Source organism: Mytilus californianus, unplaced genomic scaffold, assembly GCF_021869535.1.
Source record: "Mytilus californianus isolate M0D057914Y unplaced genomic scaffold, xbMytCali1.0.p SCAF_6, whole genome shotgun sequence".
Classification (NCBI taxonomy): domain Eukaryota; kingdom Metazoa; phylum Mollusca; class Bivalvia; order Mytilida; family Mytilidae; genus Mytilus; species Mytilus californianus.
The window spans coordinates 109669327-109683339 of NW_026262712.1; the positions used below are offsets into that span (position 1 = coordinate 109669327).

The 14013-nt window shown below is 32.6% G+C and overlaps 1 protein-coding gene across 2 annotated transcripts in view; it reads right to left on the reverse strand.

Annotated features, from left to right (window-relative positions):
• The window catches only part of LOC127704847 (uncharacterized), a 42462-nt gene that overhangs the window by 13963 nt on the left and 14486 nt on the right, over positions 1–14013 (reverse strand). For both annotated transcript variants that reach the window (XM_052209071.1, XM_052209072.1), the window contains exons 11-14: positions 13559–13671; positions 12196–12293; positions 11778–11839; positions 5434–5639 (exon numbers count right to left, since the gene is read on the reverse strand). In XM_052209071.1, coding sequence (XP_052065031.1) covers positions 5434–5639; positions 11778–11839; positions 12196–12293; positions 13559–13671 — 479 coding nt within the window. The remainder of the gene's footprint in view (positions 1–5433; positions 5640–11777; positions 11840–12195; positions 12294–13558; positions 13672–14013) is intronic.

Sequence of the window (14013 nt, forward strand, 5' to 3'; positions counted from 1 at the left end):
ACAATAGAAATCAGAAATACAAAAGAAACAGAAAAGGAGAAATCACTTGTCTGTGGTGCAGATAAACAAATATAACGAAATGTTCGAACTATATATGATATTGTGAAAACTTTGGATCTCTTAGAAGAAAACAAAATTCTAAACAACATGTGCCAAAGTTTTGCTGAAATTTTAAATTCGAATAACAATAGGAAATGAAATTTGAATTTAAAACAAATCCGAGGAATAAAGCAATTTTCAGTACAACACATGGAGATCAAAGTAAACATTTGTGATTTTGTGTTTAAATATTAGTTTCAGTGTAACACATTAAATGATTTGACATAATATGCTAGAGAAAACAAGCTAGATTTGAAGATTCATTGGTAACTATTAGTTTTTGAAAGTTTTCATTTTTCTTTTGGTTATTACTGGACAATATAATGAAATCAGAGATAATCAAAATTAAACAGTATATTTACCTTTCTTAGAATTTCACATATAATATATTGGGTTTTGTTTTCTATTAATATAAAAGTTTGGGTTTTTTTTTGGGGGGGGGGGGGGAGCAAGTAAATATCTAATTAGTATTATGATAATTCGAGATAAATGTATGATCTTGTATTAGCAATTATAATATTACATGTACGATGGCTGGAAAGATTGATAAATGTACAAAGCAATTCGTCCACCTAGACATGTTCTTGGTCCATTATTCAGTTCCAGCAAGACATCGGGTTTCTGAGTAGGGGGACCAACATATCTTATAGTATTTTAACAGTTAATGTTATTTGTATTTTTTTCTCCAGAACTCAAACAATTATTGACATTTATATATCAGCAGGACCGATGAAACATTAGATGGTTTATCCCATATTTCCCTTCTTTTTTCATTCAGCAATGGAATTAAACGCCGAGTTCATAGACTTTAACTCGTTCTTATGCGCAGAACATACAACCCCATCAGGATGGTGTCTAAAAAATTTTAAAAAGAAAAAGAAAATCCCCTTTTTTTATCCAAGACTCGTAGGGGCAGTGCAGTATGTAATCATTTCATTTCTTTTAATATGACTTTCACATTTTAAATTGTATTCAGTTTATAACCTTATCACTATAATGTCACTGATTAATTAAAAAAATGGTTAAGGTCAATTATATCATACTGTGTCAAGTTATTGATTGACACTTAAAAAAATGACAAATATGCATAAAAAAAATCCTTCACAGACACTACTGCTGCAATATGATTTAACCAAGCTGCCTTACATCCAAAATCACTCTGATTTTACGGAAACCTTCTCGTCTTTAATATGTATGAAATATTTGCCACTGGACTTAACGCAAACAACAATTCGTTAAGCGTAATTGTCTCCAAAATTTACAATTTTTTTACAAGCATTTGACTCACACTAAAAAGTATGTAAATAATAGTTTTATATAGGTACTTATTTAGAATTCCGGGAACTTAGTACTTTTTTAATTGTTGAGATTATCCCCAATGTGAGGCTTCTATCAGTATGAGTTAATGTTTATTTATTTTCTTAGATTTATTCTAATTACATTTTGGCATTGTTGGTCTATATCAAGAAAAATCGGTTGCATCTGCATGGGACATGTTTTTGATCATGTTTGCTGCCTGACTGATCCCTAGACAGGAAACATGAACAAGTTTGTGTCCAGGGTGCAATCGATCTACACTACACATGTTTTTATCTGGAACACCTGTAAAACGGTCTTCATTCCATAGACGTAAGTGATCATCGTAAACAAGAATCTAACAATTTTCAAAATCAGACAAATCTTATGTTAGAGACACAAACCTAACAACAACCGCCAATCAGATACTTTTAAGACTTTTATTTATGTACATAAAATGTGATACCTAACATCACTGAAGAGACATTAATTGTCGAAATCCGGATATGGTGTACTAACTTTTGCACCTTTTGTTTGCGGTATACCATCTTTACCGCAAGTTTATTGTTTTCTGTTTGGTATTAAATTAATAGTTATGATTCTTTTTATTACATCTGGTGATTCGTTTATTTGGCAATCGCCAATGGCAGTCAGCAGGGTTTAAGAACATCCGTTGTTCGACCTGCTAGTCAAATGCATTTTGTTAAAATATACTTTTTCACTTTTTTTGGTCTTTTAGAAAATGTTGGTTGTGCTGTATTTAGACCCCTCTACCATTAAATTTGTTTTGCATGCACACGTATAAAAATTGCGGTTTTTATCAAACGCAATCATAGGTTTGAACGTTGTTTTCAATTTAGACTTGTTTATATTTTTTTGTTTGGGCTTGTTTTATATTTGCCCTCGGGTTTATATGATCCGTTCATCCTATTTAGACTCTTTAAAATTCAAGAGTCTATCCTAAATTGAGGTAAATTATATGGCCTTCCAAATAACGTTTCGATTCCTAACATCACTGATGAGACATTAATTGTCGAAATCCGGATATGGTGTACTAACTTTTGCACCTTTTGTTTGCGGTATACCATCTTTTCCGCAAGTTTATTGTTTTCTGTTTGGTATTAAATTAATAGTTAAGATCCATTTTGTTACATCTGGTGATCCGTTTATTTGGCAATCGCCAATGGCAGTCAGCAGGGTTTAAGAACATCCGTTGTTCGACATGCTAGTCAAATTCGTTTTGTTATAATAAACTTTTTCACTTTTTTTGGTCTTTTGGAAAATGTTGTTTGTGCTGTATTTAGACCCCTCTACCAAGAAATTTGTTTTGCATGCACACGTATAAAAATTGCGGTTTTCATCCAACGCAATCAGGTTTGTACGTTATCTTCAATTTAGACTTGTTTATAAAACGTTATTATATATAATGCGCAATTTCCACGTCAAAAGCCACCGCCTAAACCTTCACAACCATGTGTTTATGAGAGGAATTAAGTAGTTGTGAGTCCAGTTATCCTTACACATATATGTATTTATATTGAGCACTATCATTTTGCCTACAGATTTGTATTAAGATAGTAATATAAAGGTAATTCAAATTATTTTGTCCCATAAAATGAAGAAGTTAGTTTGTCAGAAAGCTATGATTATGCGTTCATAGACCACAAATTATTCATTGATGAACAATAAGTGTTTCTTTTTATAGCATAACAAACAGAGATTGTATTAATGAACAGTTTACTTTTCGTGTTATTTCGCATACAGTGGAGATCACTTCTAACCTCTCATCAAATCTGTCAGAATCTGTCAGTTGAACTGTTCTAGGACAGTATGTAGAACTGTCATCCTGACACCTTAAAGACAGTTCTAGCTAGAACAGTTCTAACCTAGAACTGATTTAGACAGTTCTACCTAGAACTGATCCTGACAGTTCTACCCTAGAACAGTTTTAGACAGTTCTATCTAGAAAATCTTTGGTCAGTTCTACGACTAGAACAGTTCTACGGCTAGAACAGTTCTATGATTAGAACTGATTTGGTCAGTTCTACGGCTAGAATTGTTTTAGTCAGTTCTATCCATAGAACAGTTTTAAGAACTCTTTGTTTGAAATATAAATAAGTCAAAAGAATATAATAAAATTGCCTGTGGCTTTATCAACGATAATAATAACACTGAATGGTGACGTCATTTACAACTGTTCTACAATCCTGACAGGTTTGGTCAGTTCTACGGCAAGAACAGTTCTGCTGACAGTTCTACGACTAGAACTGATTTGGACAGTTCTACCTAGAACAGTTTTAGACAGTTCTACCCTAGAACTGATCCTGACAGTTCTACCTAGAACTGATTTGGTCAGTTCTACCTAGAACTGATTCTGACAGTTCTACTTAGAACATTTCTAGGGTAGAACTGTTCTAGGTAGAACTGTTCTAGGACAGTTTAGAACAGTTCTATGACAGATTATTCTGACAGTTCTAATGAGAGGCTAGAAGTGATCTCCACTGTACAAATAACATTTCTTGTTAAGATCGACTATGTGTATGCATGTTTAGATATCAAAGTGACAAGATTTTTCAGTTTTTTTTTTTTCTTTTTTCATTTTTTACAAAGACTGGAAACATTTGGTCGGTATTCCGTTTTTATGACACGTAATAAAAGGAAACACCATTTTTAACACAAGGAAAAGATTTAAGTCATCGTCTGATTTAAGAAAGTGGAAAAAAGATTAAATTCCATCGAAAGGAACAAAACTTTTATTTTATATCAAAGTGGCTTTCGACAAAAATAGAAATACTGTACATCAGTTTATTAAGCTAGATAAGGATGATCATTAAACCTACACAAAAATACATATAAGCTTTCGATGTGCTTTGAGAACGCTCATTATTAAAGAACAGTAAAAAGATATGTTAGTTCAACGGAAATTAATAATTTAATAGTTACTGTAGTTCTTTCGGAAATTTATTTTGTTGAAAATAGGGGTCCTTGAGGGAGCTGGAGCGGACCTGTTATTTCATATTATGGTCAATAATCTATCAATATGTGAACATTCCCCAAAGGTGACTGGGGAAAAAATATGGTCACTCTGGTTTTCTTCCGACCGGAAGTAAAACCCTCGCCGAAGTGTGGCGTCCGTTTGGCTGTGCGGGATGTACAAATGCACAGCCACGTCCGGTCAGAATGGGGACGTTAAATCCAACGCCTCGTGAAGAGAGAGTACCACACTCTCTGCACGTTAATAACCCTTGCAACAACTCTATGATTGGTCCGTATGTGGCCTGTTGCAAGGCAAAATTTCTGTCCCTATCCGATATACCCTCATTTTTAAGTGGCAGTCCAAATTTCCCCGACCTTCATCCCGGGCGACCTCTATTGCAGGACCTACCTATTGTATTTATTGTTAATTTGTTCTCGTCCTGAACATGCATAAAATATTTTCCACTGGACGTTAAGCAACCAATAATCAATCAATATGTGAACATTAATTTTAAAATGTCACAGTTAGCAGAATGAGGTGGCACAAACTTGTGTACGTATATTAATCTTTTATCAGACTAACAATTGATATCCGATATGAATACACAAGTAAGCTTCCTTTTGGTAAAAATATCCAATATACATTTAAGCACAAGCCTTACGTATATGCAGCATTTTTTAGAATGTCTTATGTATTCGATGGCATGTTCAAAATTTACTGATTAAAATGAAACTTCGTGATATACATTTGTAGTAGAGCAAAAGGGATCTTTATCTTTTAATTCAAAATGAAGGTAATAATTAAGTTTATATAAAATATTCAGTGTACAAAATATAAACAGATTAGTATAAAACCAAAAATCAAAAACAAAAACTCATGGGCAACATAAGCTATACGGCGAGGATTAGGTTTTTGAATGCGCTGAGTTTTTGGTCAAATAATGTGACGTCGACACTCGTCTCAGTATGGAAGGTAATAAAACATAAAGCTACTATATATAACATGCGATGGTAATCCGAAGTACATCAATATTCACCTGATCAAGAGGCGTTGGCACTTACCATAATTCTTACTGAGCTTATATATCCTATGTCATAATCGATGATAATACCATGGAACCAATATCCACCACATCTATGCTTGGAACATGTACAGTTAATTTTCACAAAACCGCTGAGTGTTCCTTCCTTTCCCATCATTTGTACTTGGAAAGTGGGAGTTTCTCGCAAATAACAGTAGTAATACAAAAATATTACGTACGAACAAGCTAAAATTATAATAAAACATAATAAAATCCATATTACCATTAGCAAAGAACAATGTTTCAAAATAAAGAAGTCGACACGATATATCCTTTAAGTACTAATATGGCGTTAAGAAAACATTATGATGATTCAATTATCAATCAAGTAAAGTAAGGCACAATGTCGTACTAACATCTACTTTTTTATATACTCAATCTCATAAATGAACAGTGCTGGTAAAAACGGCAAATATCTAACAAAAAAATGAGGTTACCATTTGAGTTTGTGAGATATTTGCTGTTTCAATTTGAAATGTATTGCCTGATGCACCAGGATCTCAAAGCATCAAAAGTGAAATCATGGAAATCAACAGAAGTTTTTTTTTTACGTTACCCGACTTTTCAAAAAATCATTTCTAATGAATTTTTCAAAAAATTATTTATGATAAAAAATAACAAAGGAATCGAATGGCCAAAAAAGCCTAAGCAAGCGTGTTTTTTTTAAAGCTACAAATGTATAATTATGTGTCTAATGAAACATTGAATTCCATTTGACGTCGCCTTTAACACTGTTGTTCCTAATCATAGGATAAGTTTGAATTTGCTGTTTTGCTTGTTATTTCTATTTATATACCTATGTAGGGAGTTATTTTCTTTCAGAACGACAGGTCTTTCTTTAGAAGAATCAACCCGGACTATACCAAGTTTCAATGAAATGTGCTTCAAGACATAACATAATGACCTGTTTTAGTTCATTAAAATGCATGCTACAGTTTTTTTAACATTTTTAATTCATTTGATAGTACTCGTGTGTTGTTGCAAATTCAGTGGGGTTTTACTGTAGAATTTTCAATCTTTAATAGTCTTTAACGGTTTAGACAGAAACAAACCTTTTCTCCGTTTATTAGACTGGAATAACCCACACATAACGTCGTACTATTTTCGAAACAAATAAAATGCTTTTTTAATTGATCGCTACTATGAAGAAACGTTATGAGAGATAAATTTAATAATCCAAAACTTTTATGTACACTTTAAAACAAGCCAAATTGTATTACATTTATTTTTAGGATTAATAAAAACCCAGAAGAATACAATCACATCATTTGGTCTCTTATGGTTCTTCTTATTTTATATTGTTGATTCACATCGTATTGAAAATCTTACTATGAACTATGGATGTCCGTTTTTCGAGTTACATGTGCATTACGATATTGTGTTCTCTTCGTGCCAGTCCGTGATTTTTTATAATAATAATTGTATACCTTTCTTTTACACTATCAAATTACCAAATATTTAAATTTTATGTAGGCGAACAGCCACGTCAATTGATTTTTTTGGGGGAATGAGGGGTTAATAGTTTATCTTGTTTCTAAATATTTGAGGAAAAAACAGTTGAAACATTATTACTAAGGGCCCCCTTCTATAAAGTTCATATAATAAATTACTTACAAATTGACTTGTACTTTTCATACACCGTAACACTTCACATGTTTCATGTATGCGAAGTTAGCGGTCGTTTATTTATTCGATATTCAATATCCAACCGGCCGCCAGCAGCCGGTTCGATATTTAAAATTTTTCAATAAAAATACTAGTAAAAACTGGGTATTTAAAAGAATTCTTACAGTGATAACCATGTTAAAAAAAAGAAGATACGTAGAAAAAATACGACAGAAATCATTTTCTGTCTCCAACAGCTACTATCAAAAGAATATCTCTTAAAAAAATCGTTTTCGATAAGTACATGGCCTTCAATCGTTATGACATTTAGCAAAAAATAAGTTAATATGTAAATACAGATATACTGTTAAAGGGGCATTATATATCAAATTAATGTTAACCGATTTGATTCAAATTCTCATATTTGATTTATACTTAAACGTACATTCAAATTACAATCAGTCTAAAATAAACAATTAAAAATGCATGAACTCGATAATATATATCAGCATTTCGTGTGTATTTTAGTCTAGACACCATCTAATTAACCATCGATATGACCTCCGAAGACTGCCGACGGTCGTATAACCCGATATAAACATAAACATAAATATAAATAGATAGCGACCTAGTGCAATTGGTCAAGTTTTTTCTAGGTCTGTTTGATATAATGTTATAGGTTAAAAAAATAAGTTAATCATTGCATTCAGCTGTATAAGAATTATTTTTGTGGATCGAATCAGTCAACGAAAGGGTTCACACTTGTTTCACTTTCAATATTGACATTCCTTTCCTTTGAATAACTGAACACGCCTAGTACATGCATAACCAATCTCCAGGTAAGGGGTTAAATTGAAGTTCACATGAATACGAATTTACATAAATTCACTTGCAAGTCAATAATAAATCAGCGATGTTTTTAGCTTATTGTGACAAATTTGGGCCAAACCAATTGCTTATAAAGAAATATTATTTTAAAATTCCGCTTTTATAAATACTTGAAACAAAACGATTTGTATTTTCAATTTCTATCTAAATCGTAGCTTATGCCCCATAAGAGGAATTTATGGAATCTTCTTTTTGTCTTTAATATATGCACAGAGGGCTCAAAGTGACAGTTTGATATTAAAAACATATTTCGAAAGACTACCGGGCCGCTAAAATGACAGTGAGGCTTAAAGTTTCCTGATCTTTCACAGTCTATGAAATTTAGGTCTGTATGTATACATAGTCTAATAGATAGTAGAATTTTATGGACATTGAAAGACCAGGGGGATGTCTTGTAATCTGTATCCGGTAGGTTTTCGCTCTATATTATGAATATCAAACTGGCATTTTGAGCATTCCATAAACATTGAAGACAAGACATTTACCTAAATTCCTCTTGACGTCATTTGTATCTGTAAATTAACCAACTATATGCATAATATCATAAAGATTGAGAGATCAAGAATATCAAAATTATTCATAAAAACAGAAGGTGTACAAAAACTCTTACAAAACTTAAATCCAAACAAACATCCCCTACAGCATGGATTTCGCAGAGGTCGATCCTGTAAATCACAATTACTTGAATTTATAGACGATGTTTCACACGACATGGAAAATGGAAAACAAACAGATGTTTTGGTCATGGATTTCTGAAAAGCATTTGATAAAGTTTCGCATTCACTTCTTATTGACAAACTTCGCCATTACGGGATACAGGGGGAATTAAATTTCTGGATACAAAATTTCTTAAGAAATCGGAAGCAGGCAGTAGTATTTGAGGGGATGGGGGGGGGGGGGGGGGGGTGGCGGGGGGGGGGGGGATCTGAGTATGTAACAGTTGAGTCAGGGCTTCCACAGGGGTCAGTTCTTGGACCAAGTCTTTTCCTGTACTACATAAACGACATTCCAACTGGTCTTACATCTACAGTGCGTTTATTTGCAGATGACACCATAGTTTATTTGTCAATTAAATCAAATTCTGATGCATCTACATTACAAAAAGATCTTAACAAATAGGCATCATGGGAAACTACGTGGAAAAAGGCATTCCACCCAGATAAGTGTACCGTTATCTCAGTCACCAGAAACAAACAAAAAAACCAATCACATTTAACTACACATTACATAATCAATTTTAGAACATGACTTATGTTACAACAGCAAAATATGTGGGGTAACCATCAGTTCAAACCTTAAAATGGGACGTGCACATTGACATCATATGCAAGAAAGCTAATAGCACACTAGGCTGTCTAAGCAGGAACCTGAATATTAGCTCAACATTAAAGAGCAGGCATACAAGTCCCTAGTAAGACCATCACTAGAGTATGCTTGCTCTGTTTGGGACCCTTACTTACAACAAGACATAGATAGAATTGAAAAAGTTCAAAGGAGGGCTGCCTGTTTTGTAACCAAAAAATACAGAAACACCTCAAGCGTTGGTAACATGTTACATTACCTTGAATGGCGCAGCATTACATTCATATTTGTTTCTTGCTTCATGCATTTACAGTAACATTTTAGATTTATCTGGACAGTGATTATAAATGATTTTCTCTAATTCTTACACGATTTATCTTTTTCCTGACGTGTTGATTATTTTTATTTAATCAATGTGTGATTCGTTTGATTTCAGTTCTTCATTGGTCAAAATTCGATTATGATGTCAAATTTTCTTTCTTTCCTCTGAATTTCCTATTGTGACGTCATGAAAAAAGGCGACCCTGCCTGATGACGCCACATAGAAATAACACATCTTTTTGCAGATCATTCAAAAAAGATGGATTGAGTTTGTCTGCGAATCGTTTAAAAATCATTAGAGAAACAGGTTCCACTACCAAATCTTGTGCAATACGATATTTATCCACTCTCGACAGTTAAATTTTAAATATTTAAAACGCTCGGCAAGCCTCGCGTTTTAAAATTTGAAAATTTAACTGTCGAGAGTGAATAAATATTGTATCACACTCGATACAGTGGTAGAATCTGTATATATCTAAATTAGTGAATTTTATTTCACCTTATAATTGAGCCATTCATAATCGGAATAGAAAAGATAATCCCACTTTAATTTGATCTGTATAATAGGATACAATTTCCAGCAAATATTTGCAGAAAATAATATGTTTTTTGTAGTACACATGTCAGATAATGCATATTTTAAGGGATTTCAAGTCGTATAACACACCTTAGTGATATCACTTATATTCTATTACAAGAAGTGTCTTTGATATTTTGTTTTCATACAAATTTAAAACTTGAAAAGAACCAATTGGCATGATTAATAGATGTATGACAGGAACTGATCGACTATCGTATTTCAGGGATCTTTTTCATGTCCCAGATATCTTAAATAATTTATGTTATACCCAACCCCCTGGGTCGTGCAGTGAAAGATTTTTAATTCAAAATTGACAAAAGTGTCGCATTTTTTTGGTGATTTCTGAGGATATATACATAACTCTGAAGGGAATCGAAGTTTATACCAAGTAATCGATTTTGCGTGGTGTCATTCCGAATTTCATACTAGTACATAAAGTTGACAAAATTATGATGGTGTATTTGAGTCGCGTCAATACAGTTGTGAACTTATTTTTTCTATGGTATCTTTTCTTTGCAGCATACATGATTTAAACATGAGGTTGTTTAACATTTGTATATGTCTACTTTATTTGGTCTCTTCTCCGTCCGCCAATAATATATCAGCGTTTCATCTTTTGTGCTAAAAGTTTGAGACTATTGCTACTCGTACTTGTTACACGCATAAACATAAAGGGTAAATTCCTTTAGCTAGCTATTTCACTTCGAAAAGCTATTTTCCGTCTTTATCATTTTACTCATTATCAAAACCCTTAAGACAATGAATAAATTCAAAAGTAATAAACGACATCTGTGTCGATTAGAAACCGGTTGATATGTGAATGTCGTGAAATAAACATTTTCACGAGAAGTCTAGCGGCAGCAATTAACAAAACCAAGTTTTTTTTTAAATCTTTTTGTCCTTAAAATCACATCTGGCATCCCCTTATTTTTTTCTTTTTTGCCTTATCGAAATCCTAGTCTTCTCCTCCCATCATTTTCCAAAATTATATAAAAGGAACAGGAAAAGTTATCAACTAAAACAACCGATCAGAGTTACAATTTACTGTCAAACACTGTGATAAAAGAACATGGGAATCGCTTCAGTATTTTTATATACAAAACACATATTAGCTCTAATATATAATTTTAACATTTATGAAACAGAAACAGAAAAAAATATAAGATAAAATGTTATAAACAGGAATAACAAAAGCCAATATAAACAATAGATGTATTATATATACCTGTGTATATAATTAGTATTTAAAGTCCGAAATCATAATGGACGTGGCTGTGTATTCATACATTCCTAACAGGCAAGAAGTCCTTGGTAATTGAATTTATATTTATATTTAACGGTCCAGCGTTAGTTGGTAAAAGAAATTGTTCTGGTGGTTGCGTATTTGTACATCCTTTACATCCAAACTGTATTTGGCAAAAGTATTTTTACTGGTACATACCATCATGGGGACGTGGCTGTATATTTGTACATCCCACAGAGTAAAGCTCTCCTTAATACCGGTAAACTACATGATGATCATACCGGACGTGGTTGTGTATTAATACACCCCTTGGTACCACATGCTTTTCTGTAATAGTAGTTGTACTGGTACACTACATCATCGATTAACCTTACATGTCACTTACCTTTTGTCCTTTTAAGGAAAATGGAGAAGTCAGTTATTTGACTGTGGCTAATGTTGACTGACCTACGCATAACAAAAGTAATATTGTGTTAGGATGACAACACAAAAGTCTGTCAAACCCTTTGCTTTAGCGATTATCCAAATTTAATGTTTTCATCACAATTGGTTCCCAACAATAACAATTTAACTGTACTTTGCATTTAAAACCTATAAGTGTCACAATATTTTCAACAAAATATGATTTGGTTGTCTGGCGTTAACTCGTTCATAGTAACATAAAGGATATAAACTGGTAGTTTTACATAGCAGTTTATTCAAATCTATTAAACTATCTCAAAAATGATTTTGCTGATAATAACTATCCTTATTTTAATCATTCTTAATAATGATGTGCAAGTTATGTGATTTATGTATGTTACCTTGCTTCGTCTTTATTAGTTAAGACATCTAGTAATCTTGCTTCTGCCGGCATATCTGTATTCAAAATCATCGCTTTTCCCATATGCAACATATCGCCCTTTATATAAAAAGTATAATTTCTTTTAAGTTTTTTTTATTCTTATCCTTGATATTTGGAGGGTGAAATGCTTACTAGTCCATCTATTTTCCATAAAACAAAATGAAATAGCACAGAAACTGATAACAATAATAATAATAACCTGTTCACCCTTCCGACCAATGGTAGTTATTTAAAAACAAATAATTTGTGAATCAAATTTGAAGACATGAATTTGTTTTTAAAAGTGACCCAAGATTACTATCAATGGCATCTGCTTTAACAGTGAGTACGAAGAGCATAGACAAAACATTTTAGGAGTAGTAGTCAAACACTTACGTTTCTGGGGAAACAAAATCATGTTTGTTTTATTGTTCTTCTGATTCATCATAGTAGTTTATGTAAGAGTTACACATTGACGTTTTTAACGTTATGCACAAATTATAAATTTATTTAAGGAATGACTGTAATATTTTTTCTGTCTATGAAGAAATAACATTAAAAATATGGTGCACACTGAATAACCCGCGTATGTAGCGGGTTATTTTAAAGTGTGCACCACATTTTTTATGTTATTTCGAATAGACAGAAAAAATATTACAGTCATTTCTTATAATTTAATTCTAAATTCCATTTTAAACCTAAGTAAACCATGAAAAAACGTTGATGACGTCACGGTCACATGACAAAATTATGTCTATGAGCTGATAAACAAAACAACGTCAGCCAATCAGAAGACGCGTTACTTCCAAAATTAAATTATATCTGGATACTGTCCTAAGTCAGGAATCTGATGTTCAGTAGTTGTCGTTTGTTGATGTGGTTCATAAGTGTTTCTCGTTTCTCGTTTTTTATATAGATTAGACCGTTGGTTTTCCCGTTTGAATGGTTTTAAAATAGTAATTTTTGGGGCCCTTTATAGCTTACTGTTCGGTGTGAGCCAAGGCTCCGTGTTGAAGACTGTACTGTGACCTATAATGGTTTACTTTTATAAATTTTGACTTGGATGGAGAGTTGTCTCATTGGCACTCATACCACATCTTCTTATATCTATCTACTAAAATGTTTTCTGTGCTTGAATTTTTTTATTATAAAAATGGACACAACTGTTCAGCTTTACTTTTAAAAATCCATTTCATTTTTTTAAGTAGACAAATAAAGTAGTTGATAAGTTCTATGTCATTTGGTTTCTAGTGTAAAGTTGTCTCATTGACAATCCTACCACATCTTCTTATTTCAAATGATAAACTGGACTCTTCGCGGTGATAAAAACAAACTGTACTGACCTCTATCGTCTTCAGGAGAAATGGCTCTCCATAATGAACATTTATTCCTAATTTGTTGATACCCTCAGGTGGAACCATTTGGAATAATCCGTCGTAGTTTGTTATTGCAGAAACTGAAACAGAGAAAACATTTACGATTCAGTTAAAACTTTGTTTTAAATGTCATGCCTTGAGATGGTTCGACTATATGGCTTCCTACAGCACAATTTTTGTGGGATGTTTTTTTTTAATGTTCATAATTTGTAAGTAACAATAAAGATTCTGCATTATGTATTCATAAAGCAGCAGTTACAAGATTTGTAAAATATATTCATGCAAATTGTGACTTTCTTGTCGTAAAAGTTATAATCATATGTTGCAATAATTTGCCTATACAAAAACGTATTGCAATTGTAACACGACAACGTCTTTTTGTGATTTTCGTGAAATATTTGTGATGTTACAGAGTAATACAG